Source organism: Hydra viridissima, unplaced genomic scaffold, assembly GCF_058129835.1.
Source record: "Hydra viridissima isolate aposymbiotic clone 2 unplaced genomic scaffold, HvirCarnegie_v1 scaffold_4, whole genome shotgun sequence".
Taxonomy (NCBI): Eukaryota; Metazoa; Cnidaria; class Hydrozoa; order Anthoathecata; family Hydridae; genus Hydra; species Hydra viridissima.
The window spans coordinates 13,460,658-13,478,832 of NW_028324303.1; the positions used below are offsets into that span (position 1 = coordinate 13,460,658).

The 18,175-nt window shown below is 28.3% G+C and overlaps 1 protein-coding gene and 1 pseudogene across 2 annotated transcripts; both read left to right on the top strand.

Annotated features, from left to right (window-relative positions):
• The first annotated feature begins 2,923 nt into the window (after window positions 1-2,923).
• LOC145182866 (serine/threonine-protein phosphatase 4 regulatory subunit 3A-like) lies at window positions 2,924-15,609 on the top strand. 2 transcript variants are annotated; one of them, XM_090086435.1, is made up of 16 exons: window positions 2,924-3,254; window positions 3,910-3,965; window positions 4,660-4,755; window positions 5,666-6,331; window positions 6,432-6,509; window positions 7,284-7,355; window positions 8,163-8,207; window positions 8,921-9,037; window positions 9,222-9,282; window positions 9,543-9,613; window positions 9,921-10,026; window positions 10,184-10,342; window positions 10,498-10,667; window positions 10,756-10,895; window positions 10,979-11,549; window positions 14,983-15,609. In XM_090086435.1, the coding sequence occupies exons 1-16, from the start codon at window positions 3,098-3,100 to the stop codon at window positions 15,094-15,096; spliced, it is 2,679 nt and encodes an 892-aa protein (XP_089942561.1). In that variant the 5' UTR covers window positions 2,924-3,097; the 3' UTR covers window positions 15,097-15,609. The 2 variants fall into 2 exon arrangements, with proteins under 2 accessions (XP_089942561.1, XP_089942562.1); XM_090086436.1 differs by having other exon boundaries at window positions 9,921-10,020.
• On the top strand, window positions 12,584-13,962 carry LOC149889994 (uncharacterized; annotated as a pseudogene).
• Window positions 15,610-18,175: the final 2,566 nt, after the last annotated feature.

Here is an 18,175-nt window from a genome sequence, read left to right on the forward strand (position 1 = left end):
CAACCTATACAGTGCGTGTATAAATTTACATTTGATAACTTCGCTCGATGATAAAAGGCCAGCTATTCGGAGTTCTTTTTTATTTCCGTTTCCTGAGCTTCATTGTAATTTATTTACAAAATTAACGCGGCAGCAACCTGACTGTTATAGTAATTATACATAAGATCGTTAATTTTTAACATTTGCATCAGAAGTAGTGTCCTTATTCTCTTAATTGCTCCTTTGTAGCCATTTGGTTCTTGATGTATTTTTTTCACAATATGCAGCCTAAATGAAGGAAATACAAAATCTAATTCAACAACCCATTTTGAAGGTTCTTATTCACAGGTTTATTCGTTGAATCTTTTCAACGAAGAAACGTATGAATTTAAATGAGTCTTTAAAATACTGTTTTTGCAAATAACCTCTGAGAGGCAAAAGATTAATCAAATAGGTATAATAACTTAGAAGCACAGAAGTTTTTTTTTTTGTTTTTGCAAAGTTTGTACAGGAAAACTTTAATAATCTTCAAGTTTTCTCATTTTAAAACTGTTTTTAAAAAACTTTTTAAGAACACTCCCAGAATTTTTTTTAAAAACACTCCCAGGATTTTTACTTTTTTAACAATCGTCAAAGTTTGCTTAGATAAACTCTATCGTGCCTTATAACTTAGCTACAGAGCGTTTCTTTTATAAAGTAAATAGTTTATAAGGGAAACGTTTTGTAGCTGTAGCAAAGATAAATTGTAAAATTTTCAACATATCTGAGGTTATTTGTGATTCTGATGATCGTGAAGCTGTATTTAAAGCGTAAAAATTAAGTCAAACAAGTCTGTAAAATTTTGCGTCTAAAGAGGAACAACAACTTCGAAACGTAGTGCATTAAATTTGCTTTTGTCTTCATAAAGTAATTTAACTTATAAAAAAGAACACGAAAGTCAAATGGACTTAAAACTTGTTATCCATTTACTTGTTAACCATTGAAACATCAAAAATGATCATGCAATCATGTTATAGCTCAAACGTAAAGAAGTTTGATTTTGCAAAATTAATTCTATTTTATGTGAATTAAAGATAATACGAGATATTGCTTTGCGTTTAAGGATTTCAAATTTAAAGCTGTAAAAGACTAAACTAAGGCTAAATACTATTTAATTTATTTTTTTTATTTTTTTTTAAATAGAAAGAAAACTATTTCCCTAAAAATATTTCTTTTGAGTATGTACCTCAAATTTGTCGATTTTTTGTAATTAGTGCAGTAAAAATTGCTAATAAATTTAAGATAATATTTATATTTTAAAAGTAAATCAAAATATGGGTTTAACGCATTTGATCATGTGATTATGTTACCCAGTTAGTAAGTGTATGAAAGAGTCGGTTTCTACATATCATAATCAAATTATTTCCCCCCCCCCCTCTTTTTTTTTTGTTCCATGAGGAGATAAGTGTGGCAACTCCCCCCCCCCCCCCAAAAAAAAAAAAAAAAAAAGAAATCAACTGTTATAAAGGACATGGATTGCTCAGCATATTAAGTCAGAAATGGTACTTTGCTTAATAGTAAATTTGCCAGAAAATATTACTTTTACTATTTTTAGATATTATTACTATTTATTAAACATTACTTTTTAATATTTCATCATGGAAGAAATTAAAATATTTTATATTTTTAAATTTCTTACTCTCAAAGAACTCCAAGTTTTTAAAGTACTTTGCAATACACTTAAAATATTGCAACAAAAAAGTATTGTTATTTAATTTGAACATGAAAATTTTTAATGAAGAGCATTTCGGTAATTATGGGTTGAACTTTTTCCCAAAATAATGCACATGTAATGAATTATCTTGAATTAACCACTATGAGCAATAATTAAACTTACCTGCATGTTAAAATTCATGTCAATTTATCAAGTAGTTCTTAGTTACAGCTCCTAAAAACTCACAGATCGATGAAAAAGCTTTACTTGTTTAATTACATAAATTATTTTAAAAAACTGATTTAAATCATTATTGTTCCACAAGATAGCTATGAGTAAATGGTTGTCAATATTTAACATTTAAGATCAATAGATGTCTTGTAAAATGTACACAAGAAAAAAATATATTGCAAAATAAATAAATCCAGTCTTGATAAAGAAAGTTCCATTTTATATATTGAACAAACTCTCTTAATTACATCTCAATAAATTAAAAAATCCCAGTGATTGATGATCTAGCATACCATGTAGTGATCATCCTGCTAAAGTTTGTGTATCTTTAAAAAAATTTTATGAGTTATATAAATTGGCTTCAAAACTTCTATGTACAACTGAACTGCTTCTTATCATTTATCATCACTGAGAACACGTCGAGTCTTTAGAGCTAAGACATTTGAAAGTAAGATGATTTTTGGAAGAATTATTCTTTTCTGTCACACATGATATAGTTACATAGCTGCAAGTACCTCCGAGTAATTTTCAGCTTGATATGCTACCTTTTAGATTCCTCCCAGCTTTTCTTTGGATTTTCTATTCCTATATACTTATTTTTAGGTTAATGTAAATTTATTCCTTTTTTGTTTACTTAAAAAAAAGTTGAAAACAGTTTTGTAAAAAATAAGACCCTGTTGAAATTCCAAACAAATGTTTGTCAAAATTCAATCGAGTTATTAGCAAAAGTTTTTGTTGTTGGTAAGCCAAGCGTTTTTTTAACAGAGGGGATAGGGATACTAGTATAGTAGGTGTATTTGTATTTGTTTGTTACCTACTATCTTTTATACTTCTAGTAGTTCGGACTGTAGCGGCGAGTTTTGCAATTGCCGCCTTTAATTTTAGGGATTCTTCTTGAGCACTCCAGTTCAATATATTGTTATCATATCTCAAAAGGTTGGGTTCGCATGAGAATTTATTTATCCGAACCACGTTCACATAACTTTTTTTTTAGTGCGATTTCAGTGTGATGTACGATTCATTAGAGAAAAATACACCATTCTTATAGTATTTAAGTCTGGTTGTCCCGCGAGTGTAAGTGGAAAGATATGCAACGACTGCACTAGATCTACATTGTTTCAAATGAAGTACACATGCGATCGGATACAGAGCTAGATTGAGAGTATTTGACTTGCTTTTTGTATTAAAGTAAATATGTCTAACATCAGAAGAAGAGTCAAGTTATACGTTCTGAATGAAAATAGGCAGTGGATTGATCGTGGAACTGGTCATGTCTCTACTCTCTTTGAAGGGACAGATCAACGCTCAAATAATAGAGGAATAGTATTAATTGTTCGTTCTGAAGAAAATGGTGAGAGAAAACATCTTATTAACCTTCATTTTAAAATGCACTTGAACAACAGTTTATTTTTCTAATTCATCTTAATCATCATAAACTAATTTTTTCAGCTCAGGGTTTTTAGCAAGCAATTTAGAATATTTTAAGTTGAAGTTCTGTTTCAAAACAACATAGATTGGAGAGATAAATATAAAGTGACTTATAAATATAAAAATTTTAAAAGCAAAAATAGTGCAAGGTATTAATGAATTTTTGCTTTATGTAAATATAAAGAAATGCTTTTATCCTACTTGTTAATAATAACTGTATCACAAATGATTTTTATTTTGTTTTGTTTCTTACAACTGCAGTTATTTGTCTATATTAAATGGTATAAATATTATTAAATTTTCTGTTCCTATAAGAATAATTAACTTTAAAGCTTTTTTTTATTATTATTAAAAATAACAAAGCAAAAGAACATTTTAACTTATCTTTCCTATTGAAAAATATGTTCATTTGTTGTTGTTGTTTGTTTTTTTTTTTTTTTTACATAATTTCCACAAAGTAAAATAAACTAATGTCATCTAATAGAACATAAAGTTTAATGTGCTGAATTTCATTTTTGTTCACTTAAAAATTTACAGAAAAAGTTTTTTGAAATATCTGATTTTTTTTGCTTAAACAGGAAATGTTCTCCTTGAATCCAGAATATTAACAGATACAGTTTATCAGAAACAACAGGTGATCTTTAATCTTTTTTCAATGTAATGTTTTGTAATCTTATATTTTGTATTATTATCTTTTTTTGTTAATAACTTGAAGTTTAAAGTTCTTTTACATATCTGAAAAAACCTGAAGTCTTATCCACCATGATTTATCTAAATGGTTTATCTTGTTGTTTTTATATCTTAATTTTTTATTTTATCTAATGTGTAAATCTAATACTCAAAAAAATAGCTTAGTGTATTGTGATTTCATAGTATCTACTTTTATTTTTGAAATGCCAAAATGTTCATTGCTTTAGAAATGTTTTTGACCCAAAATTTTCTAAAATTTTAGAGTTTCTCATTTTAAAAAAAGCTGTTCACACTCTAAAAGTTTCTGCCCTTGATATTTAGTCTTATATTTATTAAAATTGATTTTTCTATTAAAAGAGCTCTATGAAAATTTTATGAATAGCACCCAACCTTTTGCCCATTTGAAAATGAAAGTGAAAAATATTTCAATTGAGTCCAGGCAATTTTTTTATTGAATTCTTTGTTGCAAAACAAATACACTAAAGTTAGTTTGTTAAGGAATTAGTTTGCCAATCTTAGAGGAGAGAAAAATGCAAATTGCTCAACTTCTCTAGTGTAAATTTAAAATATGGCTGTATATATGAATATTTAAAAAACTTGCTGTTAAAACTATTATTATGAGTTTTCTTATTATATAGGAAACTCTTGTTGTATGGTCAGAAGCTAATAATGACTTTGCATTAAGTTTCCAAGAGAGAGAAGGTTGTGGTGATATTTGGGAGAAAATTTGTCAGGTAATTTGTTCAATAAATTGATATTAAGAAAACTTGTTTTGTTGTTTAATTCATTCCATTATAAAAATTTTTAATGACATCTGTCAGTTTAAAGTTATTCAACATAAAAATCAAGATAATGGCAAAATGATAATTAACACAGCAAAGTAATTATTGTTAAAACTTTCTTTATTCACATTTATTATGCCAGTACACTTAGCACAAAAATTTAAAATTTCTGTTTTCTTTTTCATTCATGTAATATTAGCAGTTGATTGGTCTACTAAGCAATTCCACATTTTTATACTATTTAACTGGTAGAGGATTTATAATTCAATAAAAGATTCTATTTTTGGTTATTTTTTATCATTTATTCAATTAGATTTTATAAAATCAATAATTTGTTGACTTACTGCAAGTACTCATTGACTGACATAAACAAAAAATTTAAAAAACAATTACTTTTGATTTCATCAAATAATATTATCATAATTATGAGTGTGCCAAATATTATCATAATTATAAGTATGCAAAAAAAAGTAAAACAAAATATGTATCTTTAAAAAATAGGATTTTTATATACAACTTTTAAACATTTTAACAAATAAAAATAAATTATTTGTATATGTAATTCATATATATATTACACTTAGTTAAATGTTAGCTATCTGTTAATTCAAATTGTCAATCAAATGTTTTAGTGTTTGCATAAAGGATGGGTAGGTTTTAGATACTTTCTCTCAAAAGATGGAAAAAAATATTGCTGCAGTGTTTTGGATAGCTAACTTAGGTACAAAATTAATGGAAGAAGCATAAGAAATTTAGACGTGTAATTAACAATTAGTGAAACTAATAATCACTCATTTTCTTTTAGATATGTATTGTTTTGAAATAACTTAATTAAAAAGTCATCTTTTATTTATTTCTATAGGTTCAAGGATTTGATCCTTCAGTGGATATAACACAAGATGTTGGTAATTTGACAGATTCTGACATACCTCAAGATGATGAAGATGCTTTGCATGTTTCCAATAATGATGAAACATTTGAAGAAGTCCAAGATTTTTCTACTATTGAACTCCCTTCATGTGAACTTAGTAAACTTGAGGTTATCTCAGAACTTTTTCAAAGTGTTCTTCCCTCACCTATAGGTAGAGATAAGTTGGCAATAGCTGTTGAAAATGACTCATATATTAAAAAACTTATTGATTTATTTCACATGTGTGAAGATTTGGAAAATACAGAGGGCTTGCACACATTATTTCAAATATTTAAATCACTATTTATGTTGGAAAAAAATGCCTTATTTGAAGTGATGTTTCAGCCAGATATTATTATGGACATCGTTGGAGTATTAGAATATGATCCGAGTAGAAAACAACCTATTTCACATAGAGAATTTCTAAAAAATGGAGTAAAGTTTAACGAAGTTATTCCTATCACTAATAAAGAACTTTTGACTAAGATTCATACAACTTATCGTGTTCAGTATATAAAAGATATTTTGGTGCCAGCACCATCTTTATTTGACGAAAACATGTCTACTATGAATTCTTATTTGTTTTTTAACAAAATAGACATTGTTAATATTATTCAGGTAATGTTTTGTTTAAGTCAATTCAAATATATCTTAATGGTTAAGTCATATTTAGAGATTATTGAAAAATTTATGTTGCATAAAACATAAATTTATTTAGGAAGATCCACATTTTCTTGATGAACTTTTTGCTAAACTTAAAGATGATGAATCTTTTGATGAAAAACGAAGAGAAGCAGTAAGTTATAAAATACTTTGTTTCAGTAATCAGCAGGGGCTGGACAATTATGCATAGAGATGGTATTTTTGTAGTGCTTACTATGAGCATATTATTTTGCATCTGAAACAATATGCTCTAAAAGAAGTTTTTTATTTTAATGTTTAAACTCCATTTTATAATATTTTTGATTAATTAACCTACAATTCTTTCAACAAATTCATTAACAGCTATGTCACTAATAACTATGATATGTAGCTGATATGTAGCTAGCAGTTACATAGCTGTTAATCAAATTGTATATATTTTTCTTTATTATATCTTTTAAATCCTTAAAAAATACATTATGTTAGCATTTTAGACTACATATGCTAGTATAATGCCTATATTAGTTGCACATTAAAAGTAGCTTTTACTAACAACAGGTTTTACATAGTTGATTTTTGGTTTTCATGAAAATTTTGTTTAAGCCTTCTTTTTTTGAATATTTTTAATTTTGTAAAGTTTCGTATGCTTCTGTCAAACTAATTATTTGAAAACAAGTAATTACTCTTTCATAAAAAATATTTCTAAAAAGTTGCCTTTCTTATTTATGACTGTTTTAAACTTCCTTTTTTTTATTATTAAAAAAAATCTATAAATTTACAATGAGCAATTAGTGTATATTACAAATTTTTGTTGCATTCAGGATAATGCAGCACAGTTACTACCAATAAACAATTGAGTTTTTTAGTCACGATAATATTGATTTACATCGTCAAAAAAGTTTTATCTCAAATTTTTCTTGATTTCTAGGTCTTGCTTTTGCGTGAACTCTGTAACTTATCCCAATCAATGCAACTGGAAAATCGTGATAATTTTTTACAAGTATAATTTAAATTTATTAAGTATATTTGAAATTTATAATTTAAGTTGGTGTTTAAAATGTTTTCATTTTAATTTCATTTCAACTGGTAATTTTTAGTCATTGTATTAATTTATATCAATGTTGTCTGAAATAGTAAGATAGTTAATAGAAAACCACTGGCTCGAAAACTCCACTAAAAATCTATATATCAAGTAAACATAAAACAGATTTAAATTTTTTATATACAAACAAATGTTTTGCGTGATAAGTCATTTTAAAATAATGATTTGTTAAAATAAACTTTGTGTAATTATTTGTCATATATATAATTGTCTGACAAGCATTTATCATTGTAGTCAAATCTCCATTATTCAAACCCAAAATTTAAATTTCTTTTCTGTTCTGTAATGAGTTTTACCTTCATGATTAAAACTTCTTAGAATTACAAGTAAACATTTGTTTCAAACAAATTTGAATGTTTGTATTTAAATTCAATTTAAATCACTTTTGAAAAGCATACAAAAGGATGATGTTAAAAAGTAATGGATGTTATAATGAGACAGCCATGTTTTAACAATATCACTGCACTAAAAATTCAGAACAATTCAAAATCAAGTTCTGAACTGTTCTCGATTTTCTGTTTATTGTTATAAGTCTTAAATAATTGTAATAGTTGTCAAGAAATATACTACTTTAAAAATATATTTTGTTCATATTGTTTTGATAGGAGCTCTTATTCATTTTTACATTATTATTTTATATTATTATATCTTTAAAATTTATTTTGATATTTTTAATATTTATAATTTATATATCTTAAATCTCAGATTCTTCTTGATCGAAAACTTTTTTCAACCCTGAAGCCTCTTCTGGTAAGCATCTTACATAGTTTAACTGTTTTTATTTGTTCATTCTCTCTTTTCTTTTATTACTTTCTATTGAGTGATATTTTTCCAAATTAAAACAGCATCTACCAATGCTTCTATACTGAAAGTTTTCAAATGTTTTATTAGGAAAAAAGACTTTTTATTAGGAAATAGTGTTAAACATATTTCATGACTACTCATACATGTGAAAGTGTTTTCAATAAACTTTACTGTTTTGTAATTTTCACTTAAAAAGTTGTGTCGAGAAGATCTTTTTTTACTACATTAAAATTGTCCAATTTTGTTTCAAGAAAGAATTTCTAAAAAACATTCTTTAATTTAAAACTGTTGCTGAAAGTCATTTGTTTTTATTGGAAGAAGTTTATGGTGAGCATGTTCTACCAAAATCACTTAAAGAAAGGCTTGAAAGGTGATTTTGACAATAATATTCAGGAAGATAATAAATGATTAAAAATTGGACTGTATGAAAAAAAAAAGACTGAATAAAGACCAATCTCAAACATTTTATGTTGATAAGTGTTTTTTTTTTTATATGGAAAGATGTAAGTAATAACTGTACCAAATTTTAAATCAAGTAACAAATTTGTACCAAACTTCAACAAAATCTAATGAGTGCATTTTATGTCCAGTTTTTACTTGGGATGACCCTTAAAATATTAAAATAAAACATGATTGGTACTTTTTTATTTTTGATTTAGAATCTAGATGACCTGATCATACAAAGTGCTGTTATTGATGTTATTTATTGTATTGGTGACCATAATCCTGCAATGATACGCAGTTATCTTCTTAAAGAAGCAAGCACAGATGATGAGGTAACTTCACAATTAGTAAAAGATGATACAGAGTTTTTTTTTATACCTCAATAAAAAACAATAATATTTTGATATGATTTTTATTATTGATTGTTCACATGCCCATATATAGGAAAAGGCAAGAATTTACAGTTATATTTATATGTAAATTACCTATAGTTTTACAGGATTTTTGTGTTTGTAGGAATCCATGCTGTTGAATATCTTTATTGCGTTGCTTTGTTCAAAGTCTTTTTCTTCAAATGGTATTTTTATATTTATATCAGTAAGGTTTTGTAAATAAATGGTTTTAGTTTTAATCTGGTTTTTTTTTTTAAATATTTTTAAAAATTCAACTTAAGAGTTAAAGAATAAAAAATCAGTCAAAACTATCAAAAAACTATCAGTCAAAAATCCTTTTTTTTTTTTTTTTTTTTTTATATGTATATAAATGCTATAAAAAAGGAATTAAATTTGTAAAGAGAATCCTAAATGTATTATGTGACAAGAATTTAATTTTTTCTAGGTATGGATATTACTCTAATGCAGCTGATTAAAAATTTACTTGACACAGATAACATGGGCCTTGGGCCAAATGTATGATATTTTTTTCTAAGGGTATTATCCTAAGATATTCTATGTTCAAAAGATTTTGTCAAGTATAGAACAAGTATGATCAAAAAAATATTTTATGGTGATTTTTTTGTACTGTTAAAAAGAATATTTGGCTCAAATTTATAACTTTATTATAATGCACTGAGTGCTATATCTGTCTACAGATTAAATTTAAAGTTGATGTCGTACTTTTTCTTTAGAGAATATTTCTGAATTCAGTTAGATTGTTATTATTTTGAACTCATTTATTTTGTTTTCATTTTTTTTTTTTTTTTCTTCTTTTCTTTAGAAAATGGAAAAGGCTGAGTTTTTAGGCTTTTTTTATCGTCATTGCATTCACATATTAACTGCTCCTATATTTGATATCACAAATACAAATGAGCTTTCTGGTAAAGGTAATTTAATTCTCTCATTAAATCTTTTTTTTTTATCACTATTGCATTCACAAATTAGCTGTCATTATATTTAATACAAACAAGCTTTCTGGTAAATTTAACTCAGATCTATCATTAAATACTTTTTGGTTTTATTGCATGCTTTTTGTTTTTAAAGATGATTATGAGCGTGCTGTTATTCTTGATCACATTGTTGAACTCTTAACATTCTGTGTGGTACATCACAGCCATCAAATACGTTCACATATTCTTGCTAAAGATATTCTTAAAAAAGTATTGATTCTCATGCAATCGAAGCACAAATTCCTTGTTCTGGGTATGACTAATTTTTTTAAAAAATTGGAGAAAATGAATTGGGAAAGTTTTTATTTGAAATATTTTTTTTATATAAATAAATTTTTATGTAATTTTTATCATAGTTGTTCTCTTTCTTCATACTTCATAAAGTAAAAAATTATCTTTTGTATGTAGCTTCACTTAGGTTTTGTCGAAAGATTATTAATCTTAAAGATGAATTGTACAATCGTTACATTACTGTTGGGAAGCTTTTGAAGCCTGTTGCAGATGCATTCGTAAAAAATGGAGAACGTTATGACATGTTGAATTCTGCCATTATAGAATTGTTTGAGTTCATTCGTGTGGTAAATAGTATTTATTTAGAAAATAAATGACACAAAATATATTTTGTGAGAGCATGGAAAACTACCTATAGTTTATTTCTTTTACAAGGAGGACATTAAAACGTTGTGTACATATGTGGTTGAAAACCATTACGACGCATTTTCAAATGTCAATTATGTTGGAACATTTCAAGGGCTAAAGGTTCGCTATGATCAAGATAAAGACAGAGAAGAGAATGCTTTTGCAAGGTCATTTATTTTTTTGTTTATTTTCTTTTTTGCAGTAATTCTTCCTGATTCATGTCTTATTTTCTTGAAGTCTGTTATTTTAGAGATGAAAAAATTCCTGGAATTATACATTCAAGTGATGGTGTGCGTAAAAAGCGTGATGATCGTGTACTTGATGAATACGAAGAAAATTGGTTTGATACTGAAGATGACGAATTAAATACAACAACTAACAGTGAAATTTCAATGAAACCCTTAAATGCAAAGTTGAAAGATGTTGATCTTTTAGATAATCTTCCTTCATTAAATAGACCTTCAAGCCCTCAAAAAGCAACTCAAAATCATACAAAAAGTGGACCTAATAGCCCGCAAAAGAATGTACTCTCTGAAAATGTACGGAAAGGTAGTCCTGAAGTTCCTAAGTGTACTCAAAAAGTTCTACCAGATTCACCGAGACCAACTAGCCCTAATAGCCATAAAAATCATGAAGAAAAATTTTTGACAAACAAACAATTTCCAGGATTGAATAACAAACCATTGATTGGTATAAAAATAAACAGCAGTATACTCAATCCTTTAAATGAAAATCACAGCAATGATACGAACAATAAATCTTTAAATGATAAAATTGATGAGATCAAGGAAGCAACTTCAATTCAGTCAAAGGGAAAATCAGTATGTATTTTTTTGTTGTAACATTTTTGTATATATTTTTTATATACTTTGGTGTTTTTATGTGTGTGTTAGGATGTTTAATTTTTTTATATTTTGGAAATTCAGCTTACCTACACCTGGAATGGTGAACCAGGTATGTTAAATTAAATTTAAGTACTAAGAGTTTGATGCCAGATGACTTTTAAGGTCAAAATGGTGTGTAAAAGCCTATCATTATTCAGAGGGCTAGCAGGGACCCTAAAAGATAACTTAGAAGGGTAATTTCTTTCTAGATACTACATTTTAGCCCAGTAATCAATTTTACGTAGTGGGCAGAATGAAATATGGATGTGTTTATTCAGCATAACTGAAAGTGATTAAAAAACCGATATTTACCTAAAAATGATATATTACCATGTGTAACTGAGACTGATTTGTTCTTTTATTTGGGTCAAATTCTCTAAGTAAATAATATACCTAATCATTTCTTCTTTTTTTTTTGAGCTTCATATAGAAAGGGGGCTCATCCTCCCCTAGTTAGAAAAGGAGGATAATTTTGCATAATTTTTAGCAAATATTATAAGAGCTAAATATTTTTTTTATTTTTTGAAGACAATGAATACTTCTTGTATTTAAATCAAAATACTGTTGAGTCCTTTTTAGAAAAAAATGTTAAAATCAGTTAGGCTTAAAACAAAGACATATCTTTTTTAAGAAAAGAAACTTAAGGAGAGTCTACCAGAAACAATTTTTTTTAAAAGTGCAGAAATTATTCTCCACTTTCAGTTTAGAAGATCTAGGGACAAAATAACTCCAACACAAAAGATTATTGCTGTGCAAAAATTGGGACTGCTATTGTACACAATCATATAGGAAATTGTTTTGTTTTTCTAACTGTTCAGTAAAATACATTTTATTCTCAGTAAAGAAACCTCGGATAGATGGAGTTTCAAAGATGGGATAATGTCTGACTATAGTATAAGGTAAGTTCAGAGAATTACCATAATATTTGTAATTACAATAGGTGAATACAAGATTTTAAATAAGGGTGGGTGAGGCAGTTTTTTTTTTTTTTGCATAACTGGTACTTTTTTGTAAAAAGGATTTTAAGTGTAACTTAGAAGTTCATTCTTGTTTACATATTAAATAACTAGATTTGTTTGTTAAATTATCATATAATTAGTGTGTGGTGTATGGATGACGATATGGGTGTACAATTTTAACTTCTATATGTACTTTATATTACATTACAGAAAGGATATCACTGATCTTATAAACAGCTTGCAGAGTTTAAAGAAAAGTAAGAATAAGAACTCAAAAGTAGCAGGAAAAACTTGACAAGATTTTAAAAAGAAAGGAGAGAAGGTTTTCTGGATTGCTATGAAAAGTATCGAAGATATTCTAAAGAAGACCAGCCTTAATGTGGACCCATATCATACAGATATGAAACTTTTGAGAGAAAAAATACAAACACTATAGGCAGAAAATGGAAAAAAGACAATAGGGAAGATTGAAGCATGAACAGTTTGTTGAGAGAGATTATTTGACTACAGAACTTGATTTTTTCTCAGAAACCAGTGATGTAAATACTGGCATAGACTCGGATTATTCTTTTAACATCACCCAGGTAGACCCAACCAATGACAAACCACAAAAATATTTCATCCAGAGATTTGATGTGTGTATGTACAGATTTAATTGTTAGTTCAGGTGAATATATTAAAGACTTTTCCTTGTCTTATTTAACCAATTGGCAAGCAAATAAGAAAACCATTCAGGAAAAAGCTGCACAGCACAAGAGAGTGGTTAAAAGAGCTGCTGAGGAGGCACTTTTTCAAACAATATTTTACTTTAATGGAGAAATAATTGAAAATATCATTAATGGGAAGAAAGCAAAAAGAGAGAGGATTGCTATCTCAGGTATTGTTGTTAGAGACGTTAAGCTGCTCAGTATAATGTTTTAGCTAAGTCATTAGAAGACTATGGAATGTGTGATGATGTGAAGCGATTGTCTTGATACAACTGCTTCAAGTACTGGAAGGCATTCTAGAACTAATATCAGGTTTAGCCAAAGACAGGATTCTATTTTACAGGGGCTTACATGTAGAAGGCATATTTCTAAGCTTCTTATCAAACATTTCTGGAAGCAAATTGACATAGGCAAATCTGCACCTCTAGAAAACTTGATGTTTATACATTTTAAGACAAACTGGAATGACACTAAGGATTATTTGAGCTCCAGGCTGTGTTTTGCATGCTCAGTTTATGGCAAACTCTATTTACTATTCAGATATTGATCCACTAACCCTCCTAGATCCTGATCTTCCTGATGTAGAGCAAGAGAATATTGTAGAAACATTGTCTAACCAGCTCCTGACTAGTTTCAGCATTCAGAAAAGTCAAGTGTGTTCAAAGCACTACACTTAACAAGAAACAACACCATTGAGTGGAGAGAACTCTTGGTTCATCTTCACTTTACTAAAACCTGACCAAAAGTGGACAACAAACTTTGGTTAATCACTCTGGCTTCTCTGTTATGCTTTGTTAGTCAATTCAAAAAGTTTTCAAACTGGAAGTTGTTAAAAACAGCTCTGAAAGGGCTGTAAAGCTTGTTTTAAAATTAGTGAACTATTTTCACAATGAGGAAGATTAACAGGAACTGTTACTCTGTGCAGTAAAGACAAGACCGGCTCTGTGGTGCAGCAACAAAGGAGCAGTTGCAACAAGCATGTGAAGCAATAGAAAAACAGAAAAAAGATAACATGATATAAATCTTGTCATAAAGTCAATATTTATATCAACAATATTTTTGTTTCTCTCTAGAAAATAAAGTGGTAAATTTCAGAAAAACTATGTTGAAATTTTAATTTTGTATACTTATGAATAATGTCAACGATAAATGTCTATTGCACCACCACCCACAACCCCCATCTAACTTTTATGTCTCCACCCCTCATTTTAAACACACCTTAACAATATAGAAGTCCTTAGACCTATTATTAAATTATATAACTTGGCCTAATTAGAAAATCAAATCTGTCTCAGTTATACGTAGTAGTTATGACATTTACCCTCATTCCCTCCACTTAGGGGAGGGCATACCCCCTTTCCTATAAAAATCTCTAAAAAGTTAGGAAGGCTTGAATATAGTTCTTCTAATTTAACTTTTTATATAGTATAGCTCTCCTAATTTAACTTTGTGGGTCCCCGCCAGCCCTCTGAAGAATAATAGGTTTTTACACACCAATTTGACTGGCGGGTACCTTAAAAATCATTTGGTATCAAACTCTTTGGGGTTAAATTTATTTTAACATACTGGTTCATCATTCCAATTTACTGGGCAAACTGAATATCCAAAATGGAAAAAATTTCAAATACCCTAACGTAAGTCATAAAGAACAAATTTCAAAATTAATTAGTTCACGAAAATAATTAGTAAACATTCCTTTTATAGCTTCTTACCAGTCTTGTTGATTATCCTGATGATGACGAAGAAGATGACATAAGTTCACCAGATGAAGAAGTTTCGGCATCTCCTTGCAAAAGGCAGCGAATCGGATCAACATGACACCAAAATTATCCAAATTTAACCTACGAAGGTTTGAGTGATAATCACTTTTAGCCTAATCGAATCGCGATTCAACTTCATTCAAAAATCTCCGCGTTTTCAAAGTAATTCGACAACTGCAGTTTCGAGAAAACATCTCACGAGAAATGTTTAAAAGTTTGGCAGAGAGTTCATCAAAAAAACGAAAATTTCGAAAAAACGCCTAATTTTCGTTACCTTTAATTGCGGGTTATGAATGTTTTCTTTTAGACGAGTAATATTGCATAGAGTTCCGATCTAAAAGCTTTTGTAACGCAAAACTGTAGGATGCTAAATTGTCACGTTGGTCTTTATTCTTTATATTTTTACAGATTATTATTTGAATGATCATAAGAATTCGGATGGTTGCAATAATTGGCTAGTTGTATTTAAGCCTTCTATAAAAGTCGATGTAAATAGTTACATACTGTTTTATTCTTTTAGTAAATTGGTTTTTTACTGGAGAGTCATTCTAAAATGATTTTTTGTTTTTCACCAGACTGTTATCTTAAATCACCTCATCATAGGAATTCCATAGTTAAAACTTATTTTTGGAAGCTTTTATGCAAACAAAATTTATACTGGATTTTAAATTAGCATCGCTAACAAGATCTCTCGGGGGTTAACAAGTTCACAAACTACGCTTTATTATTACTATTATTATTATTATTATTATTATTATTATTATTATTATTATTATTATTATTATTATTATTATTATTACTACTACTATTATTATTATTATTACTATTATTATTATTATTATTATCAGTGATGTAATATTTAACAATTGATCGTTCAAAGTTTATTTAAGAGAGGATATTACAGATGGTTAAGAATTTAGATCACGCGGCTTCGAACATAAAGTAATTGGAAGAAACTAAAAAAAGGAGATTGGTAACAACCGTATGGTGAAACCACCACGAAAAAGGCTGCTGGTTCAACAAAGTCGTTGTTGGGATAAAATTCAACCTTCTAATCCTTCCAACCAGCAAGCGAAAATATGTTCTAAAATAAGTTGTTTGTTTTTTTTAATGCTATTTTATGTTAACTATAGAAATAATAAATTTTATCTCTGCAAATTTTTTAGTGAATGCGTCTGATTATTTAGTTTTATCATGAGCTGCTTCACTATTTCCTCTCTTAATCAAATGACGAAATACTTTTTTTAACTAACTGATATTAATCATTTTGTTACTTATACTTTAGCCTCTTAATGAAGGTACAAGGGAAAAGCATGTCAATTGTGGACATCAGAGACAGCTTAAAATAAACTTTAGAGTCATGTTTGACTACCATTACTCTTTTTATACTAGCAGGGTTTTATTCAAAATCGCTCAGTGAGTGGGGTGTTTTCCAATCTAAAATACGACTCATCGTTTTTACCGATTTTTATAATTGATTAAGTGATTATGATTAATGAAGTTTATGCGGGTTAATTATTTTAAACTTTTCACATTGAAAAGATATTAAGTCCTTACATTTTTAAATCTAAAAATGTTGTTAACTTTGACGCTGATAAGCAATATTCTTCTGGAGATGAGATGTTACAGTTCAGCATCTAAATGAAAAAATGTTGTTCTTATCAGTAGAATGTTCTTACGAATCTCGTTTACACAAAACTCCTATTTTACAAACTTGCAAAGCTCAATTTTAAAATATCAAAATATTTTTACGCTGACACTAATATTATAAAATTACTTACCCTTCTGAAACAAATACAAGGATTTCATGGCTTACGCTCGATTGGATTCATGTAAAATTACGACAAATTGAATTTCATGTAAATGACGAAAAACATTTAAACGGACTCTACCATTGTCCAGGTCCCCATAACACAGCACTCCGAGAAGTGTGCTTTCTCCAGCATCAGCATTTCCAAGACAAGCTGCTCTAATTTCAATGAACTAAAATTTATATAAAAGTACATAGATGTCTTGAAAAACTAACAGAGGCAAAATTTAGCTTCTCTACATAACTGATTTTTATGCCGGTTAATGATTTCAATCTTTTCGCATTGAAAAAATCTCGCATTTCAATCTTTTCGCATTGAAGCATATATTGAATAAAGAAGCATAAAGAACATTTAATATTTAAATTGTTTCAAAATTCATTTGAGATAAGTTATGATTGGAAAGATAAGAGACTGCAAAAAAGTTTGTAGAATTAAAAAACTGGACAAAAAGTGGTTTTTTTAAATGCTCAATTCTCACAAAGGAGGAGTTTTTACGATTTTTTTAACCAATGATTTGAATAAGTTTTTCATTAACATACCAATGAGTTGAATAAGTTTTTCATTTAAAGATTTCGTTTTTTTCTTCTGATTTTTAAATAAAAAAAGCCGTTGCTTTTTTTTTTGTTTTGTTTTAAATATTTCCTTAAAAATACATTTAATCGTGACTTAATGAGCATTTCATGCTCTGTTTAAATAATCAATGTTTTGTAAGATTTCAGGACCTGCCTGCAATCGCTAATAGTATATGCCAATTTTTCGGTAACTTAGGTTGGGATTTTATCTCATACTTTCGAAAACATTCCTGGTTTTTAGATATGAGCAGCGTGAGAATTCCTGTTTTTAACTAGCTTATTTTTAACTACACGTTTCAAAAAGGGGATAGTGGGGTAATGGCGAACGCGGGGTAAATTTCTTTTTAGCTGCTGAGACAGGTACCATCCTCAGTTCAAGACGTGCAATAGTGTAGTGAATCTGCGCACGTTGTTCACAATAAATTAAAACTTTTTCTCATAATCTCATGCATTTTTTTACTTGAGAAACATTCCTATAGTTGCTGCTATGGAAAAAACGAACGATATTAGTGGGGTAATTTCGAACGTCTAAAGTGCTATTGAGAACACATGGGGCGGCCATTAATGTTTTTGTCGCATTTAGTTTTAATATTTTTGTCGCATTTAGTTTTAACAGATAAATTGTAATAGAGTTAGTTTTGCAATGTTGCGATGTAAGTTAGTAAGTTGCGATGAAAAGTTTCATGATTCACCCATGGAAGTCTGAAAGATGTGTTACAATTGTAAGGACTGGTAGAGGTGAGCATATCCCGAG